Raw genomic sequence first — 20,531 nt, 5'->3', positions numbered from 1 at the left:
AAATAAAAAATAAAAAAATAATGGCGGCCGTCACCTGATATTCTCTCAGGCCCACCAGGATGATGTCCGATGTGTTGATCCACACCTGGAAGAGCGCAGCGCGCGTCACGTGACGAACTCAATGACCCGTGAGCAGCAAGTGGGGTCACGCAAGGACGCGGACTCAGCGTTTACACCTGCCTCGTGCATGTGCGTGTGTGTACCTTTTTCCGGAGCTTTCCTCGGATGTGGCAGAGCCGCTTGGTGCCGTCGAAGCACATGGCCTCCAGACGGCCGTTCCCCAACATTTTTATCACCTGCGCGTATTCTGGACGACACGCGGGGGGAGGGGACATGCAGAAAAAGTTAAAAAACAAAAAAAAACAAAAAAAAAACAGATTTATTAATGTGACATATGGCTGCCATCTTTGTGGAATTTTCTGAACATGAAAATTTCCATAAACAGATTAAGCAGGAAAAAAAAAAAAAAAAGGACTAAAGTTCATGGCTTATTAGGGCCCGAGCAGCGACCGCTGCGAGGTCCCTATTGTTTTTGTAAAAATTATTATTAGGGCCCGAGCAGCGACCGCTGCGAGGTCCCTATTGTTTTTGTAAAAATTATTATTATTATTATTATTATTATTATTATTATTATTAGGGCCCGAGCAGCTACCGCTGCGAGGTCCCTATTGTTTTTCGATCGGATTATTATTATTAGGGCCCGAGCAGCGACCGCTGCGAGGTCCCTCTTGTTTTTGTAAGAATTATTATTATTCTTCTTCTTCTTCTTCTCCGTAAACGATCGCATTTTTGAGGGCCTAAATATTTACGAAAACTCACCAAACTTTGCAGTCTCTTCGGGCCCGGCGAAAAATTTGTTATTATGTAGTTGTCATAACAACGCGACTCTATAGCGCCACCTAGCGTAGAAAAATAAAAACCAATCCCGGCCCGTTTGAGCTAGAGCTACGAAAATTGGCAGGCACGTGTAGCACTACGAGACGCACAAAAAAGTCAGTGGAAGCCATTTCCTAAAATGTACAGGAAGTGAGCTATGAATTTTTTAATGTCCAATTTTGGCCTATTTTGGCACATTCACTGTGGTCATGCTTTTTCCCCCTATGCAAACATTTTTCATCCCATTGACTTTAAACTTGGCATTTATCATCTCAAGACTTAAGAGAAAAACTAGGCAAAAAATCTTGCGTTTTCGAAATACTATATGACGGGGGCGGGGCATCAAATATTGCCTTTAAAATTTCATTTGTCCAGAAAGAGCAAATGCTGAATAACTCCCATGTACAAGCTCCAAAAAATCTCAAACTTCTCAGGCAACGTAATAGTCACGGCCTGAAAACACCTATATGAAAAAATTCAGTTATACATATAGCGCCACCTAGTGGTTACAATAAATGTCATACTTTATGTTTTTAGCTACTGTGCTGAGCTCGTTGAAGGGATCCAGTTGAAAATTGGTCAGAAAAGCCTTAAGATGTTGATGATGCCCCACACCGAATATTGTAACTTTTCGCCAAAGGGCGTGGCCGCTACGGTGACGCAAAGTCTGAAGATTTTTCGTGACAATAAAAGCTGCATGAACTTGACCGAGATGATCCTATCTTCTCAAAATTTCACACATTTGATGAGAGTCCAGCCCTAAAGACATCTACGAACTTATATTTCATCTAACTGATAGCGCCACCTAGTGGCAATTTTTTTTCTTACGAATTTTCTTGTACATTTTTCTCCAAACACGTTAACTGGACCAACCTCATATTTGCTCAGATGGGGGTTTCGGCCTTCATGATGTCACAACACGAAGTTTGTGAGTTTTCGCGAATCGCTGTGGGCGTGGCTAAGCACTGTTCGCCAAGAAAACAACGCTAGTTTTGATGGTCTAAACATGCGCAGAAACTCATGAAACTTGGCACACACATCTGGCCTGGCAAAATGAGCAATATTTTATCATGTATTGTCCTATTTTTACAAAAATGACTCAATAGCGCCCCCTAGAAATCTTTAACGAAGCAGCCCCGATTGTACGTTTAAGCAAGATCTACGAAAATTTTTAGGTGTATGAGGGAGTCCAAGACCTACAAAAAAGTCTCTTGGACCCATGTGCTAAAATGAACAGGAAGTGAGCTATGAATTTTTGAATGTCCCATTTTTGACGATTTTTGCACATTTTCAGGGGGCATACTTTTGCCCACTTCTCCTACACATTTCATCCGACTGACTTTAGACTTGACCTGGACCATGTCAAGATCTGAGCCAACTACAGGCAGAAAAATCTTGACTTTTGGAAATACTATATGATGAGGGCGGGGCATCAAATTTTGTGTTTCGCACTGAAAAAGGATATGCTTAATAACTCCCCGTTACATGCTCCAAAAAATCCCAAACTTGACATGTATGTTTATAGTCAAAGCCTGAAGGTATCTCTATGACAAAATTCAGTTATATATGCAGCGCCACCTAGCCCTTCAGGCGTGAAAAAAAAATACCCCACATACGGTATTTTGTACAAAAAATGTCAACTCATTCTAAGTGTGATAACTCCCATGTTCAAGCTCCAAAAAATCTCAAACTTCTCAGGCAACGTAATAGTCACGGCCTGAAAGCATCTATATGATAAAATTCAGTTATACATATAGCGCCACCTAGTGGTAACAATAAATGTCATACTTTACGTTTTTAGCTACTGTGCCGAGCTCGTTGAAGGGATCCAGTTGAAAATTGGTCAGAAAAGCCTTAAGATGTTGATCATGCCCCACACCGAATATTGTAACTTTTCGCCAAAGGGCGTGGCCGCTACGGTGACGCAAAGTCCGAAAATTTTTCGTGACAATAAAAGCTGCATGAACTTGACCGAGATGATCCTATCTTCTCAAAATTTCACACATTTGATGAGAGTCCAGCCCTTAAGACATCTACGAACTTATATTTCATCTTACTGATAGCGCCACCTAGTGGCAATTTTTTTTCTTACGAATTTTCTTGTACATTTTTCTCCAAACACGTTAACTGGACCAACCTCATATTTGCTCAGATGAGGGTTTCGGCCTTCATGATGTCACAACACGAAGTTTGTGAGTTTTCGCGAATCGCTGTGGGCGTGGCTAAGCACTGTTCGCCAAGAAAACGCCAGTTTTGAGGGTCTAAACATGCGCAGAAACTCATGAAACTTGGCACACACATCTGGCCTGGTAAAATGAACAATATTTTATTGTTGATTGTACTATTTTTACAAAAATGACTCAATAGCGCCCCCTAGAAATTTTTAACGAAGCAGCCCCGATTCTACGTTTAAGCAAGATCTACGAAAATTTTTACGTGTATGAGGGAGCCAAAGACCTACAAAAAAGTCTCTTGGACCCATATGCTAAAATGAACAGGAAGTGAGGTACGAATTTTTGAATGTCCCATTTTTGACGATTTTTGCACATTTTCAGGGGGCATACTTTTGCCCACTTCTCCTACATGTTTTATCCGACTGACTTATGACTTGACCTGGACCATGTCAAGACCTGAGCCAACAACAGACGGAAAAATCTTGACTTTTGGAAATACTATATGATGAGCGCGGGGCATCAAAATTTGTGTTTCGCACTGAAAAAGGATATGCTTAATAACTCCCCGATACATGCTCCAAAAAATCCCAAACTTGACATGTATGTTTATCGTCAAGGCCTGAAGGTATCTCTATGACAACATTCAGTTATATATGCAGCGCCACCTCGCCCTTGAGGCAAAACAAAAAAATACCCCACATACGGTATTTTGTACAAAAAATGTAAACTCATTCTAAGTGTGATAACTAAGTCATTTATGAATATTCTTTTACTTTCCACCACTCAAAATGTTCACTGGCATTAGACTTATCCAAACATGTACTTTTTTATTTATTTTTGATAGCCTCTAATGGACATTAAAAGCAATATCGTGAATGAAGGATATGCTTAATAACTCCACGGTACATGCTCCAAAAAAATCCCACACTTGACATGTATGTTTAGAGTCAAGGCTTGAAGGTATCCCTATGACAACATTCCATTATATATACAGCGCCACCTAGCCCTAGAGGCATAAAAAAAAATACACCAACTTAACGGTATTTTTACAAAAAAAAAAAAAATCCACATGTCAAGGTTTATCATGCCATTTTCAAAGAAATTCTGCTTCCAATGTGCCGTACCTAAACTTGCCAGTACCCCAACGTGCCAGTACCCCAACGTGCAAGTACCCCAACGTGCAAGTACCCCAACGTGGCCCGGGCTGCGAGGGCCCTTTATAGCTGCTCGCAGCTCTAGTTATTATTATTCTTCTTCTTCTTCTTCTTCTTCTCCGTAAACGATCACGATTTTGGGTACCTAAACATTTACGAAAACTCACCAAACTTTGCACACTCCTCAGGCCCGGCGAAAAATTTGATATTATGAAGTCGTCATAACAACGCGACTCTATAGCGCCCCCTAGCATAGAAAAATAAAAACCAAGCCCGGCATGTTTGAGCTAGAGCAACGAAAATTGGCAGGCACGTGTAGCACCCCGAGACGCACAAAAAAGTCTATTGGGACCATGTAGCTAAAATGTACAGGAAGTGAGCTATGAATTTTTTAATGTCCAATTTTGGCCTATTTTGGCACATTCACTGTGGTCATGCTTTTTCCCCCTTTGCAAACATTTTTCATCCAATTGACTTCAAACTTGGCATTTATCATCTCAAGACCTGAGAGAACAACTGGGGAAAAAATCTTGCCTTTTCGAAATACTATATGACGGGGGCGGGGCATCAAATATTGCCTTTAAAATTTCATTTGTCCAGAAAGAGCAAATGCTTAATAACTCCCATGTTCAAGCTCCAAAAAATCTCAAACTTATCAGGCAACTTAATAGTCACGGCCTGAAAACATCTATATGATAAAATTCAGTTATCCATGTAGCGCCACCTAGTGGTAACAATAATTGTCATACTTTACGTTTTTAGCTACTGTGCTGAGCTCGTTGAAGGGATCCAGTTGAAAATTGGTCAGAAAAGCCTTAAGATGTTGATCATGCCCCACACCGAATATTGTAACTTTTCGCCAAAGGGCGTGGCCGCTACGGTGCCGCAAAGTCTGAAGATTTCTCGTGACAACAAAAGCTGCATTAACTTGACCGAGATGATGCTATCTTCTCAAAATTGTACACAATTGATGAGAGTCCAGCCCTAAAGACATCTACAAACTTATATTTCATCTTACTGATAGCGCCACCTAGTGGCAATTTTTTTTCTTACGATTTTTCTTCAATGTTTTTCTCCAACCATGTTAACTGGACCTACCTCATATTTGCTCAGATGAGGGTGTCGGCCTTCATGCTGTCACAACACGAAGTTTGTGAGTTTTCGCGAGTCGCTGTGGGCGTGGCTAAGCGCTGTTCGCCAAGAAAACAACGCCAATTTTGAGGGCCTAAACTGGCACAGAAACACACGAAACTTGGCACACACAGCTGGCCTGGCAAAATGAGCAATTTTTTATCGGCGATTGTGCTATTTTTACAAAAATGACTCAATAGCGCCCCCTAGAAATCTTTAACGAAACAGCCCCAGTTGTACGTTTAAGCAAGAACGACGAATATTTTTAGGTGTATGAGGGAGCCCAAGACCTACAAAAAAGTCTCTTGTACCCATATGCTAAAATGAACAGGAAGTGAGCTACGAATTTTTGAATGTCCCATTTTTGACGATTTTTGCACATTCACAGGGGGCAGACTTTTGCCCACTTCTCCTACACGTTTCATCCGACTGAGTTAAGACTTGGCCTGGACCATGTCAAGACCTGAGCCAACGACAGGGGGAAAATTTTTGACTTTTCAAAATACTATATGATGAGGGCGGGGCATCAAAATTTGTGTTTCGCAATGAAAAAGGATATGCTTGATAACTCCCCGGTACATGCTCCAAAAAATCCCAAACTTGACATGTATGTTTATCGTCAAGGCCTGAAGTTATCTCTATGACAACATTCAGTTATATATGCAGCGCCACCTAGCCCTTGAGGCATAAAAAAAAAATACCCCACATACGGTATTTTGTACAAAAAATGTAAACTCATTCTAAGTGTGATAACTAAGTCATTTATGAATATTCTTTTAGTTTCCACCACTCAAAATGTTCACTGGCATCAGACTTATCCAAACATATATATATTTTTATTTATTTTTGATAGCCTTTATGGACATTAAAAGCAATATCGTGAATGAAGGATATGCTTAATAACTCCACGGTACATGCTCCAAAAAAAATCCCACACTTGACATGTATGCTTATAATCAAGGCCTGAAGGTATCTCTATGACAACATTCAGTTATAAATACAGCGCCACCTAGCCTTTGAGGCATTTATATATATATATATAAAAAAAAACACATACGGTGTTTTGTACAAAAAATGTACACTCATTCTAAGTGTGATAACTAAGTCATTTATGAATATTCTTTTAGTTTCCACCACTCAAATTGTTCACTGGCTTCACACCGATCCAAACGTATGTACGTTTCCATTTTGTTTTATTCATTTTTGATTGCCCCTTTGGACAATAAAAGTAACATTGTGCAATGAGTACAACGAGCGATGATGTGTATATACACTTTTACAAAAAATACCAATCAGGGCAACTCATTGCCTAAAAATAAAAAAAGACGCTGATTTTTGCAGGTCTTAACAACCACCAAAACCCGTTGAGCTTGACACACACTGGCAAAAAAAAATATTCTACATGTAAACGTTTATTATGCCATTTTCAAAGAAATTTTGCTTCCAATATGCCAGTACCCCAACGTGCAAGGACCCCAACGTGGCCCGGGCTGCGAGGGCCCTTTATAGCTGCTCGCAGCTCTAGTTATTAGGGCCCGAGCAGCGACCGCTGCGAGGTCCCTATTGTTTTTGTAAAAATTATTATTATTATTATTATTATTATTATTATTATTATTATTATTATTCTTCCTCTTCTTCTTCTTTATTCTCCGCAAACGATCGCGATTTTGGGTACCTAAACATTCACGAAAACTCACCGAACTTTGCGCACTCTTCGGGCCCGGCGAAAAATTTGATATTATGAAGGCGTCATAACAACGCGACTCTATAGCGCCCCCTAGCGTAGAAAAATAATAACCAAGCCCGGCACGTTTGAGCTAGAGCAACGAAAATTGGCAGGCACGTGTAGCACCCCGAGACGCACAAAAAAGTCTATTGGGACCATGTAGCTAAAATGTACAGGAAATGAGCTATGAATTTTTTAATGTCCAATTTTGGCCTATTTTGGCACATTCACTGTGGTCATGCTTTTTCCCCCTTTGCAAACATTTTTCATCCAGTTGACTTCAAAATTGGCATTTATCATCTCAAGACCTGAGACAACAACTGGGCAAAAAACCTTGACTTTTTGAAATACTATATGACGGGGGCGGGGCATCAAATATTGCCTTGAAAATTTCATTTGTCCAGAAAGAGCAAATGCTTAATAACTCCCATGTTCAAGCTCCGAAAAATCTCAAACTTCTCAGAAAACGTAATAGTCACGGCCTGAAAACATCTATATGATAAAATTCAGTTATACATATAGCGCCACCTAGTGGTAACAATAAATGTCATACTTTACGTTTTTAGCTACAGTGCTGAGCTCGTTGAAGGGATCCAGTTGAAAATTGGTCAGAAAAGCCTTAAGATGTTGATCATGCCCCACACCGAATATTGTAACTTTTCGCCAAAGGGCGTGGCCGCTACGGTGACGCAAAGTCTGAAGATTTTTCGTGACAATAAAAGCTGCATTAACTTGACCGAGATGATCCTATCTTCTCAAAATTTCACACATTTGATGAGAGTCCAGCCCTAAAGACATCTACGAACTTATATTTAATCTTACTGATAGCGCCACCTAGTGGCATTTTTTTTTTCTTACGAATTTTCTTCTACGTTTTTGTCCAAACACGTTAACTGGACCTACCTCAGATTTGCTCAGATGAGGGTTTCGGCCTTCATGATGTCACAACACGAAGTTTGTGAGTTTTCGTGAATTGCTGTGGGCGTGGCTAAGCGCTGTTCGCCAAGAAAACAACGCCGGTTTTGAGGGTCTAAACATGCACAGAAACTCATGAAACTTGGCACACACATCTGGCCTGGTAAAATGAGCAATATTTTAATGTTGATTGTGCTATTTTTACAAAAATGACTCAATAGCGACCCCTAGAAAATTTTAACGAAGCAGCCCCGGTTGTACGTTTAAGCAAGATCTACGAAAAATTTTAGGTGTATGAGGGAGCCCAAGACCTACATAAAAGTCTCTTGGACCCATATGCTAAAATGAACAGGAAGTGAGCTACGCATTTTTGAATGTCCCATTTTTGACGATTTTTGCACATTCACAGGGGGCAGACTTTTGCCCACTTCTCCTACACGTTTCATCCGACTGAGTTAAGACTTGGCCTGGACCATGTCAAGACCTGAGCCAACGACAGGGGGAAAAATTTTGACTTTTCGAAATACTATATGATGAGGGCGGGGCATCAAAATTTGTGTTTCACAATGAAAAAGGATATGCTTGATAACTCCACGGTACATGTTCCAAAAAATCCCAAACTTGACATGTATGTTTATCGTCAAGGCCTGAAGTTATCTCTATGACAACATTCAGTTATATATGCAGCGCCACCTAGCCCTTGAGGCATGAAAAAAAAATACCCCACATAAGGTATTTTGTACAAAAAATGTACAATCATTCTAAGTGTGATAACTAAGTCATTTATGAATATTTTTTTAGTTTCCACCACTCAAAATGTTCACTGGCATCAGACTTATCCAAACATATATATATTTTTATTTATTTTTGATAGCCTCTGTGGACATTAAAAGCAATATCGTGAATGAAGGATATGCATAATAACTCCACGGTACATGCTCCCAAAAAAAATCCCACACTTGACATGTATGCTTATAATCAAGGCCTGAAGGTATCTCTATGACAACATTCAGTTATAAATACAGCGCCACCTAGCCCTTGAGGCTTATATAAAAAAAAATAAAAATACCCCACATACGGTATTTTGTACAAAAAATGTACACTCATTCTAAGTGTGATAACTAAGTCATTTATGAATATTCTTTTAGTTTCCACCACTCAAATTGTTCACTGGCTTCACACCGATCCAAACGTATGTACGTTTCCATTTTGTTTTATTCATTTTTGATTGCCCCTTTGGACAATAAAAGTAACATTGTGCAATGAGTACAACGAGCGATGATGTGTATATACACTTTTACAAAAAAATACCAATCAGGGCAACTCATTGCCTAAAAATAAAAAAGGACGCTGATTTTTGCAGGTCTTAACAATCACCAAAACCCGTTGAGCTTGACACACACACTGGCAAAAAAATATTCTACATGTAAACGTTTATTATGCCATTTTCAAAGAAATTTTGCTTCCAATATGCCAGTACCCCAACGTGCAAGTACCCCAACGTGCAAGGACCCCAACGTGGCCCGGGCTGCGAGGGCCCTTTATAGCTGCTCGCAGCTCTAGTTATTATTATTATTATTATTATTATTATTATTATTATTAGGGCCCGAGCAGCTACCGCTGCGAGGTCCCTATTGTTTTTCGATCGGATTATTATTATTATTAGGGCCCGAGCAGCGACCGCTGCGAGGTCCCTATTGTTTTTGTAAAAATTATTATTATTATTATTATTATTATTATTATTATTATTATTATTATTCTTCTTCTTCTTCTTTATTCTCCGCAAACGATCGCGATTTTGGGTACCTAAACATTCACGAAAACTCACCGAACTTTGCACACTCCTCAGGCCCGGCGAAAAATTTGATATTATTAAGTCGTCATAACAATGCGACTCGATAGCGCCCCCTAGCGTAGAAAAATAAAAACCAAGCCCGGCACGTTTGAGCTAGAGCAACAAAAATTGGCAGGCACGTGTAGCACCCCGAGACGCACAAAAAAGTCTATTGGGACCATGTAGTTAAAATGTACAGGAAGTGAGCTATGAATTTTTTTATGTCCAATTTTGGCCTATTTTGGCACATTCACTGTGGTCATGCTTTTTCCCCCTTTGCAAACATTTTTCATCCAATTGACTTCAAACTTGGCATTTATCATCTCAAGACCTGAGAGAACAACTGTGCAAAACATCATGCCTTTTTGAAATACTATATGACGGGGACGGGGCATCAAATATTGCCTTTAAAATTTCATTTGTCCAGAAAGAGCAAATGCTTGATAACTCCCATGTTCAAGCTCCAAAAAATCTCAAACTTCTCAGGCAACGTAATAGTCACGGCCTGAAAACATCTATATGATAAAATTCAGTTATACATATAGCGCCACCTAGTGGTTACAATAAATGTCATACTTTACGTTTTTAGCTACTGTGCTGAGCTTGTTGAAGGGATCCATTTGAAAATTGGTCAGAAAAGCCTTAAGATGTTGATCATGCCCCACACCGAATATTGTAACTTTTCGCCAAAGGGCGTGGCCGCTACGGTGACGCAAAGTCTGAAGATTTTTCGTGAAAATAAAAGCTGCATTAACTTGACCGAGATGATCCTATCTTCTCAAAATTTCACACATTTGATGAGAGTCCAGCCCTAAAGACATCTACTGACTTATATTTCATCTAACTGATAGCGCCACCTAGTGGCAATTTTTTTTCTTACGAATTTTCTTCTACGTTTTTCTCCAAACACGTTAACTGGACCTACCTCATATTTGCTCAGATGAGGGTTTCGGCCTTCATGATGTCACAACACGAAGTTTGTGAGTTTTCGCGAATTGCTGTGGGTGTGGCTAAGCGCTGTTCGCCAAGAAAACAACGCCAGTTTTGAGGGTCTAAACATGCACAGAAACTCATGAAACTTGGCACACACATCTGGCCTGGTAAAATGAGCAATATTTTATTGTTGATTGTGCTATTTTTACAAAAATGACTCAATAGCGCCCCCTCGAAATCTTTAACGAAGCAGCCCCGGTTGTACGTTTAAGCAAGAACGACGAATATTTTTAGGTGTATGAGGGAGCCCAAGACCTACAAAAAAGTCTCTTGTACCCATATGCTAAAATGAACAGGAAGTGAGCTACGAATTTTTGAATGTCCCATTTTTGACGATTTTTGCACATTCACAGGGGGCAGACTTTTGCCCACTTCTCCTACACGTTTCATCCGACTGAGTTAAGACTTGGCCTGGACCATGTCAAGACCTGAGCCAAAGGCAAGGGGAAAAATTTTGACTTTTCGAAATACTATATGATGAGGGCGGGGCATCAAAATTTGTGTTTCGCAATGAAAAAGGATATGCTTGATAACTCCCCGGTACATGCTCCAAAAAATCCCAAACTTGACATGTATGTTTATCGTCAAGGCCTGAAGTTATCTCTATGACAACATTCAGTTATATATGCAGCGCCACGTAGCCCTTGAGGCATGAAAAAAAAATACCCCACATACGGTATTTTGTACAAAAAATGTACACTCATTCTAAGTGTGATAACTAAGTCATTTATGAATATTCTTTTAGTTTCCACCACTCAAATTGTTCACTGGCTTCACACCGATCCAAACGTATGTACGTTTCCATTTTGTTTTATTCATTTTTGATTGCCCCTTTGGACAATAAAAGTAACATTGTGCAATGAGTACAACGAGCGATGATGTGTATATACACTTTTACAAAAAAATACCAATCAGGGCAACTCATTGCCTAAAAATAAAAAAGGACGCTGATTTTTGCAGGTCTTAACAATCACCAAAACCCGTTGAGCTTGACACACACACTGGCAAAAAAATATTCTACATGTAAACGTTTATTATGCCATTTTCAAAGAAATTTTGCTTCCAATATGCCAGTACCCCAATGTGCCAGTACCCCAACGTGCAAGTACCCCAACGTGCAAGTACCCCAACGTGCAAGGACCCCAACGTGGCCCGGGCTGCGAGGGCCCTTTATAGCTGCTCGCAGCTCTAGTTATTATTATTATTCTTCTTCTTCTTTATTCTCCGCAAACGATCGCGATTTTGGGTACCTAAACATTCACGAAAACTCACCGAACTTTGCACACTCCTCAGGCCCGGCGAAAAATTTGATATTATTAAGTCGTCATAACAATGCGACTCGATAGCGCCCCCTAGCGTAGAAAAATAAAAACCAAGCCCGGCATGTTTGAGCTAGAGCAACAAAAATTGGCAGGCACGTGTAGCACCCCGAGACGCACAAAAAAGTCTATTGGGACCATGTAGCTAAAATGTACAGGAAGTGAGCTATGAATTTTTTTATGTCCAATTTTGGCCTATTTTGGCACATTCACTGTGGTCATGCTTTTTCCCCCTTTGCAAACATTTTTCATCCAATTGACTTCAAACTTGGCATTTATCATCTCAAGACCTGAGAGAAAAACTGGGCAAAACATCTTGCCTTTTTGAAATACTATATGACGGGGGCGGGGCATCAAATATTGCCTTTAAAATTTCATTTGTCCAGAAAGAGCAAATGCTTAATAACTCCCATGTTCAAGCTCCAAAAAATCTCAAACTTCTCAGGCAACGTAATAGTCACGGCCTGAAATCATCTATATGATAAAATTCAGTTATACATATAGCGCCACCTAGTGGTTACAATAAATGTCATACTTTACGTTTTTAGCTACTGTGCTGAGCTTGTTGAAGGGATCCATTTGAAAATTGGTCAGAAAAGGCTTAAGATGTTGATCATGCCCCACACCGAATATTGTAACTTTTCGCCAAAGGGCGTGGCCGCTACGGTGACGCAAAGTCTGAAGATTTTTCGTGAAAATAAAAGCTGCATTAACTTGACCGAGATGATCCTATCTTCCCAAAATTTCACACATTTGATGAGAGTCCAGCCCTAAAGACATCTACTGACTTATATTTCATCTAACTGATAGCGCCACCTAGTGGCAATTTTTTTTATTACGAATTTTCTTCTACGTTTTTCTCCAAACACGTTAACTGGACCTACCTCATATTTGCTCAGATGAGGGTTTCGGCCTTCATGATGTCACAACACGAAGTTTGTGAGTTTTCGCGAATTGCTGTGGGTGTGGCTAAGCGCTGTTCGCCAAGAAAACAACGCCAGTTTTGAGGGTCTAAACATGCACAGAAACTCATGAAACTTGGCACACACATCTGGCCTGGTAAAATGAGCAATATTTTATTGTTGATTGTGCTATTTTTACAAAAATGACTCAATAGCGCCCCCTAGAAGTTTTTAACGAAGCAGCCCCGGTTGTACGTTTAAGCAAGAACGACGAATATTTTTAGGTGTATGAGGGAGCCCAAGACCTACAAAAAAGTCTCTTGTACCCATATGCTAAAATGAACAGGAAGTGAGCTACGAATTTTTGAATGTCCCATTTTTGACAATTTTTGCACATTCACAGGGCGCAGACTTTTGCCCACTTCTCCTACACGTTTCATCTGACTGAGTTAAGACTTGACCTGGACCATGTCAAGACCTGAGCCAACGACAGGGGGAAAAATCTTGACCTTTCGAAATACTATATGATGAAGGCGGGGCATCAAAATTTGTGTTTCGCACTGAAAAAGGATATGCTTAATAACTCCCCGGTACATGCGCCAAAAAATCCCAAACTTGACATGTATGTTTATCGTCAAGGCCTGAAGCTATCTCTATGACAACATTCAGTTATATATGCAGCGCCACCTAGCCCTTGAGGCATAAAAAAAAAATACCCCACATACGGTATTTTGTACAAAAAATGTAAACTCATTCTAAGTGTGATAACTAAGTCATTTATGAATATTCTTTTAGTTTCCACCACTCAAAATGTTCACTGGCATCAGACTTATCCAAACATATATATATTTTTATTTATTTTTGATAGCCTCTGTGGACATTAAAAGCAATATCGTGAATGAAGGATATGCTTAATAACTCCACGGTACATGCTCCAAAAAAAATCCCACACTTGACATGTATGCTTATAATCAAGGCCTGAAGGTATCTCGATGACAACATTCAGTTATAAATACAGCGCCACCTAGCCCTTGAGGCTTATATAAAAAAAAAAAAACACATACGGTATTTTGTACAAAAAAATGTAAACTCATTCTAAGTGTGATGACTAAGTCATTTCTGAATATTCTTTTAGTTTCCACCACTCAAATTGTTCACTGGCTTCACACCGATCCAAACGTATGTACGTTTCCATTTTGTTTTATTCATTTTTGATTGCCCCTTTGGACAATAAAAGTAACATTGTGCAATGAGTACAACGAGCGATGATGTATATATACACTTTTACAAAAAATACCAATCAGGGCAACTCATTGCCTAAAAATAAAAAAGGACGCTGATTTTTGCAGGTCTTAACAATCACCAAAACCCGTTGAGCTTGACACACACTGGCAAAAAAAATATTCTACATGTAAACGTTTATTATGCCATTTTCAAAGAAATTTTGCTTCCAATATGCCAGTACCCCAACGTGCCAGTACCCTAACGTGCAAGTACCCCAACGTGCAAGGACTCCAACGTGGCCCGGGCTGCGAGGGCCCTTTATAGCTGCTCGCAGCTCTAGTTATTATTATTCTTCTTCTTCTTCTTCTTCTCCGTAAACGATCACGATTTTGGGTACCTAAACATTTACGAAAACTCACCAAACTTTGCACACTCCTCAGGCCCGGCGAAAAATTTGATATTATGAAGTCGTCATAACAACGCGACTCTATAGCGCCCCCTAGCATAGAAAAATAAAAACCAAGCCCGGCACGTTTGAGCTAGAGCAACGAAAATTGGCAGGCACGTGTAGCACCCCGAGACGCACAAAAAAGTCTATTGGGACCATGTAGCTAAAATGTACAGGAAGTGAGCTATGAATTTTTTAATGTCCAATTTTGGCCTATTTTGGCACATTCACTGTGGTCATGCTTTTTCCCCCTTTGCAAACATTTTTCATCCAATTGACTTCAAACTTGGCATTTATCATCTCAAGACCTGAGAGAACAACTGGGGAAAAAATCTTGCCTTTTCGAAATACTATATGACGGGGGCGGGGCATCAAATATTGCCTTTAAAATTTCATTTGTCCAGAAAGAGCAAATGCTGAATAACTCCCATGTACAAGCTCCAAAAAATCTCAAACTTCTCAGGCAACGTAATAGTCACGGCCTGAAAACATCTATATGACAAAATTCAGTTATACATATAGCGCCACCTAGTGGTTACAATAAATGTCATACTTTACGTTTTTAGCTACTGTGCTGAGCTCGTTGAAGGGATCCAGTTGAAATTTGGTCAGAAAAGCCTTAAGATGTTGATGATGCCCCACACCGAATATTGTAACTTTTCGCCAAAGGGCGTGGCCGCTACGGTGACGCAAAGTCTGAAGATTTTTCGTGACAATAAAAGCTGCATTAACTTGACCGAGATGATCCTATCTTCTCAAAATTTCACACATTTGATGAGAGTCCAGCTCTAAAGACATCTACTAACTTACATTTCATCTAACTGATAGCACCACCTAGTGGCAATTTTTTTTCTTACGAATTTTCTTGTACATTTTTCTCCAAACACGTTAACTGGACCAACCTCATATTTGCTCAGAGTGGGGTTTCGGCCTTCATGATGTCACAACACGAAGTTTGTGAGTTTTCGCGAATCGCTGTGGGCGTGGCTAAGCACTGTTCGCCAAGAAAACAACGCTAGTTTTGATGGTCTAAACATGCGCAGAAACTCATGAAACTTGGCACACACATCTGGCCTGGCAAAATGAGCAATATTTTATCATGTATTGTCCTATTTTTACAAAAATGACTCAATAGCGCCCCCTAGAAATTTTTAACGAAGCAGCCCCGATTGTACGTTTAAGCAAGATCTACGAAAATTTTTAGGTGTATGAGGGAGTCCAAGACCTACAAAAAAGTCTCTTGGACCCATGTGCTAAAATGAACAGGAAGTGAGCTATGAATTTTTGAATGTCCCATTTTTGACGATTTTTGCATATTTTCAGGGGGCATACTTTTGCCCACTTCTCCTACACATTTCATCCGACTGACTTTAGACTTGACCTGGACCATGTCAAGACCTGAGCCAACTACAGGCAGAAAAATCTTGACTTTTGGAAATACTATATGATGAGGGCGGGGCATCAAATTTTGTGTTTCGCACTGAAAAAGGATATGCTTAATAACTCCCCGGTACATGCTCCAAAAAATCCCAAACTTGACATGTATGTTTATAGTCAAAGCCTGAAGGTATCTCTATGACAAAATTCAGTTATATATGCAGCGCCACCTAGCCCTTCAGGCGTGAAAAAAAAATACCCCACATACGGTATTTTGTACAAAAAATGTCAACTCATTCTAAGTGTGATAACTCCCATGTTCAAGCTCCAAAAAATCTCAAACTTCTCAGGCAACGTAATAGTCACGGCCTGAAAGCATCTATATGATAAAATTCAGTTATACATATAGCGCCACCTAGTGGTAACAATAAATGTCATACTTTACGTTTTTAGCTACTGTGCCGAGCTCGTTGAAGGGATCCAGTTGAAAATTGGTCAGAAAAGCCTTAAGATGTTGATCATGCCCCACACCGAATTTTGTAACTTTTCGCCAAAGGGCGTGGCCGCTACGGTGACGCAAAGTCCGAAAATTTTTCGTGACAATAAAAGCTGCATGAACTTGACCGAGATGATCCTATCTTCTCAAAATTTCACACATTTGATGAGAGTCCAGCCCTTAAGACATCTACGAACTTATATTTCATCTTACTGATAGCGCCACCTAGTGGCAATTTTTTTTCTTACGAATTTTCTTGTACATTTTTCTCCAAACACGTTAACTGGACCAACCTCATATTTGCTCAGATGAGGGTTTCGGCCTTCATGATGTCACAACACGAAGTTTGTGAGTTTTCGCGAATCGCTGTGGGCGTGGCTAAGCACTGTTCGCCAAGAAAACAACGCCAGTTTTGAGGGTCTAAACATGCGCAGAAACTCATGAAACTTGGCACACACATCTGGCCTGGTAAAATGAACAATATTTTATTGTTGATTGTACTATTTTTACAAAAATGACTCAATAGCGCCCCCTAGAAATTTTTAACGAAGCAGCCCCGATTCTACGTTTAAGCAAGATCTACGAAAATTTTTACGTGTATGACGGAGCCAAAGACCTACAAAAAAGTCTCTTGGACCCATATGCTAAAATGAACAGGAAGTGAGGTACGAATTTTTGAATGTCCCATTTTTGACGATTTTTGCACATTTTCAGGGGGCATACTTTTGCCCACTTCTCCTACATGTTTATCCAATGACTTGACCTGGACCATGCCAAGACCTGAGCCAACAACAGACGGAAAAATCTTGACTTTTGGAAATACTATATGATGAGCGCGGGGCATCAAAATTTGTGTTTCGCACTGAAAAAGGATATGCTTAATAACTCCCCGATACATGCTCCAAAAAATCCCAAACTTGACATGTATGTTTATCGTCAAGGCCTGAAGGTATCTCTATGACAACATTCAGTTATATATGCAGCGCCACCTCGCCCTTGAGGCATGAAAAAAAAATACCCCACATACGGTATTTTGTACAAAAAATGTAAACTCATTCTAAGTGTGATAACTAAGTCATTTATGAATATTCTTTTACTTTCCACCACTCAAAATGTTCACTGGCATTAGACTTATCCAAACATGTACTTTTTTATTTATTTTTGATAGCCTCTAATGGACATTAAAAGCAATATCGTGAATGAAGGATATGCTTAATAACTCCACGGTACATGCTCCAAAAAAATCCCACACTTGACATGTATGTTTAGAGTCAAGGCTTGAAGGTATCCCTATGACAACATTCCATTATATATACAGCGCCACCTAGCCCTAGAGGCATAAAAAAAAATACACCAACTTAACGGTATTTTTACAAAAAAAAAAAAAATCCACATGTCAAGGTTTATCATGCCATTTTCAAAGAAATTCTGCTTCCAATGTGCCTTACCTAAACTTGCCAGTACCCCAACGTGCCAGTACCCCAACGTGCAAGTACCCCAACGTGCAAGTACCCCAACGTGGCCCGGGCTGCGAGGGCCCTTTATAGCTGCTCGCAGCTCTAGTTAGGGCCCGAGCAGCGACCGCTGCGAGGTCCCTATTGTTTTTGTAAAAATTATTATTATTATTATTATTATTATTAGGGCCCGAGCAGCTACCGCTGCGAGGTCCCTATTGTTTTTCGATCGGATTATTATTATTATTATTATTATTATTCTTCTTCTTCTTCTTCTTCTTCTCCGTAAACGATCACGATTTTGGGTACCTAAACATTTACGAAAACTCACCAAACTTTGCACACTCCTCAGGCCCGGCGAAAAATTTGATATTATGAAGTCGTCATAACAACGCGACTCTATAGCGCCCCCTAGCATAGAAAAATAAAAACCAAGCCCGGCACGTTTGAGCTAGAGCAACGAAAATTGGCAGGCACGTGTAGCACCCCGAGACGCACAAAAAAGTCTATTGGGACCATGTAGCTAAAATGTACAGGAAGTGAGCTATGAATTTTTTAATGTCCAATTTTGGCCTATTTTGGCACATTCACTGTGGTCATGCTTTTTCCCCCTTTGCAAACATTTTTCATCCAATTGACTTCAAACTTGGCATTTATCATCTCAAGACCTGAGAGAACAACTGGGGAAAAAATCTTGCCTTTTCGAAATACTATATGACGGGGGCGGGGCATCAAATATTGCCTTTAAAATTTCATTTGTCCAGAAAGAGCAAATGCTGAATAACTCCCATGTACAAGCTCCAAAAAATCTCAAACTTCTCAGGCAACGTAATAGTCACGGCCTGAAAACATCTATATGACAAAATTCAGTTATACATATAGCGCCACCTAGTGGTTACAATAAATGTCATACTTTACGTTTTTAGCTACTGTGCTGAGCTCGTTGAAGGGATCCAGTTGAAATTTGGTCAGAAAAGCCTTAAGATGTTGATGATGCCCCACACCGAATATTGTAACTTTTCGCCAAAGGGCGTGGCCGCTACGGTGACGCAAAGTCTGAAGATTTTTCGTGACAATAAAAGCTGCATTAACTTGACCGAGATGATCCTATCTTCTCAAAATTTCACACATTTGATGAGAGTCCAGCTCTAAAGACATCTACTAACTTACATTTCATCTAACTGATAGCACCACCTAGTGGCAATTTTTTTTCTTACGAATTTTCTTGTACATTTTTCTCCAAACACGTTAACTGGACCAACCTCATATTTGCTCAGAGTGGGGTTTCGGCCTTCATGATGTCACAACACGAAGTTTGTGAGTTTTCGCGAATCGCTGTGGGCGTGGCTAAGCACTGTTCGCCAAGAAAACAACGCTAGTTTTGATGGTCTAAACATGCGCAGAAACTCATGAAACTTGGCACACACATCTGGCCTGGCAAAATGAGCAATATTTTATCATGTATTGTCCTATTTTTACAAAAATGACTCAATAGCGCCCCCTAGAAATTTTTAACGAAGCAGCCCCGATTGTACGTTTAAGCAAGATCTACGAAAATTTTTAGGTGTATGAGGGAGTCCAAGACCTACAAAAAAGTCTCTTGGACCCATGTGCTAAAATGAACAGGAAGTGAGCTATGAATTTTTGAATGTCCCATTTTTGACGATTTTTGCATATTTTCAGGGGGCATACTTTTGCCCACTTCTCCTACACATTTCATCCGACTGACTTTAGACTTGACCTGGACCATGTCAAGACCTGAGCCAACTACAGGCAGAAAAATCTTGACTTTTGGAAATACTATATGATGAGGGCGGGGCATCAAATTTTGTGTTTCGCACTGAAAAAGGATATGCTTAATAACTCCCCGGTACATGCTCCAAAAAATCCCAAACTTGACATGTATGTTTATAGTCAAAGCCTGAAGGTATCTCTATGACAAAATTCAGTTATATATGCAGCGCCACCTAGCCCTTCAGGCGTGAAAAAAAAATACCCCACATACGGTATTTTGTACAAAAAATGTCAACTCATTCTAAGTGTGATAACTCCCATGTTCAAGCTCCAAAAAATCTCAAACTTCTCAGGCAACGTAATAGTCACGGCCTGAAAGCATCTATATGATAAAATTCAGTTATACATATAGCGCCACCTAGTGGTAACAATAAATGTCATACTTTACGTTTTTAGCTACTGTGCCGAGCTCGTTGAAGGGATCCAGTTGAAAATTGGTCAGAAAAGCCTTAAGATGTTGATCATGCCCCACACCGAATTTTGTAACTTTTCGCCAAAGGGCGTGGCCGCTACGGTGACGCAAAGTCCGAAAATTTTTCGTGACAATAAAAGCTGCATGAACTTGACCGAGATGATCCTATCTTCTCAAAATTTCACACATTTGATGAGAGTCCAGCCCTTAAGACATCTACGAACTTATATTTCATCTTACTGATAGCGCCACCTAGTGGCAATTTTTTTTCTTACGAATTTTCTTGTACATTTTTCTCCAAA

General features: G+C 39.9%; 1 protein-coding gene across 1 annotated transcript in view; it reads right to left on the bottom strand.

The window, feature by feature from the left end:
* eif1axb (eukaryotic translation initiation factor 1A X-linked b) overlaps positions 1-20,531 on the bottom strand; it is a 41,616-nt gene that overhangs the window by 837 nt on the left and 20,248 nt on the right. The window contains exons 3-4 of the mRNA XM_077509482.1: positions 204-307; positions 35-85 (exon numbers count right to left, since the gene is read on the bottom strand). Of these exons, the coding sequence (XP_077365608.1) occupies positions 35-85; positions 204-307 (155 nt within the window). The remainder of the gene's footprint in view (positions 1-34; positions 86-203; positions 308-20,531) is intronic.

Source organism: Festucalex cinctus, chromosome 20 (assembly GCF_051991245.1).
Source record: "Festucalex cinctus isolate MCC-2025b chromosome 20, RoL_Fcin_1.0, whole genome shotgun sequence".
Lineage (NCBI taxonomy): Eukaryota > Metazoa > Chordata > Actinopteri > Syngnathiformes > Syngnathidae > Festucalex > Festucalex cinctus.
Note: the sequence above shows the minus strand (reverse complement) of the source record. Positions and strands in the feature narration are given on the sequence as shown.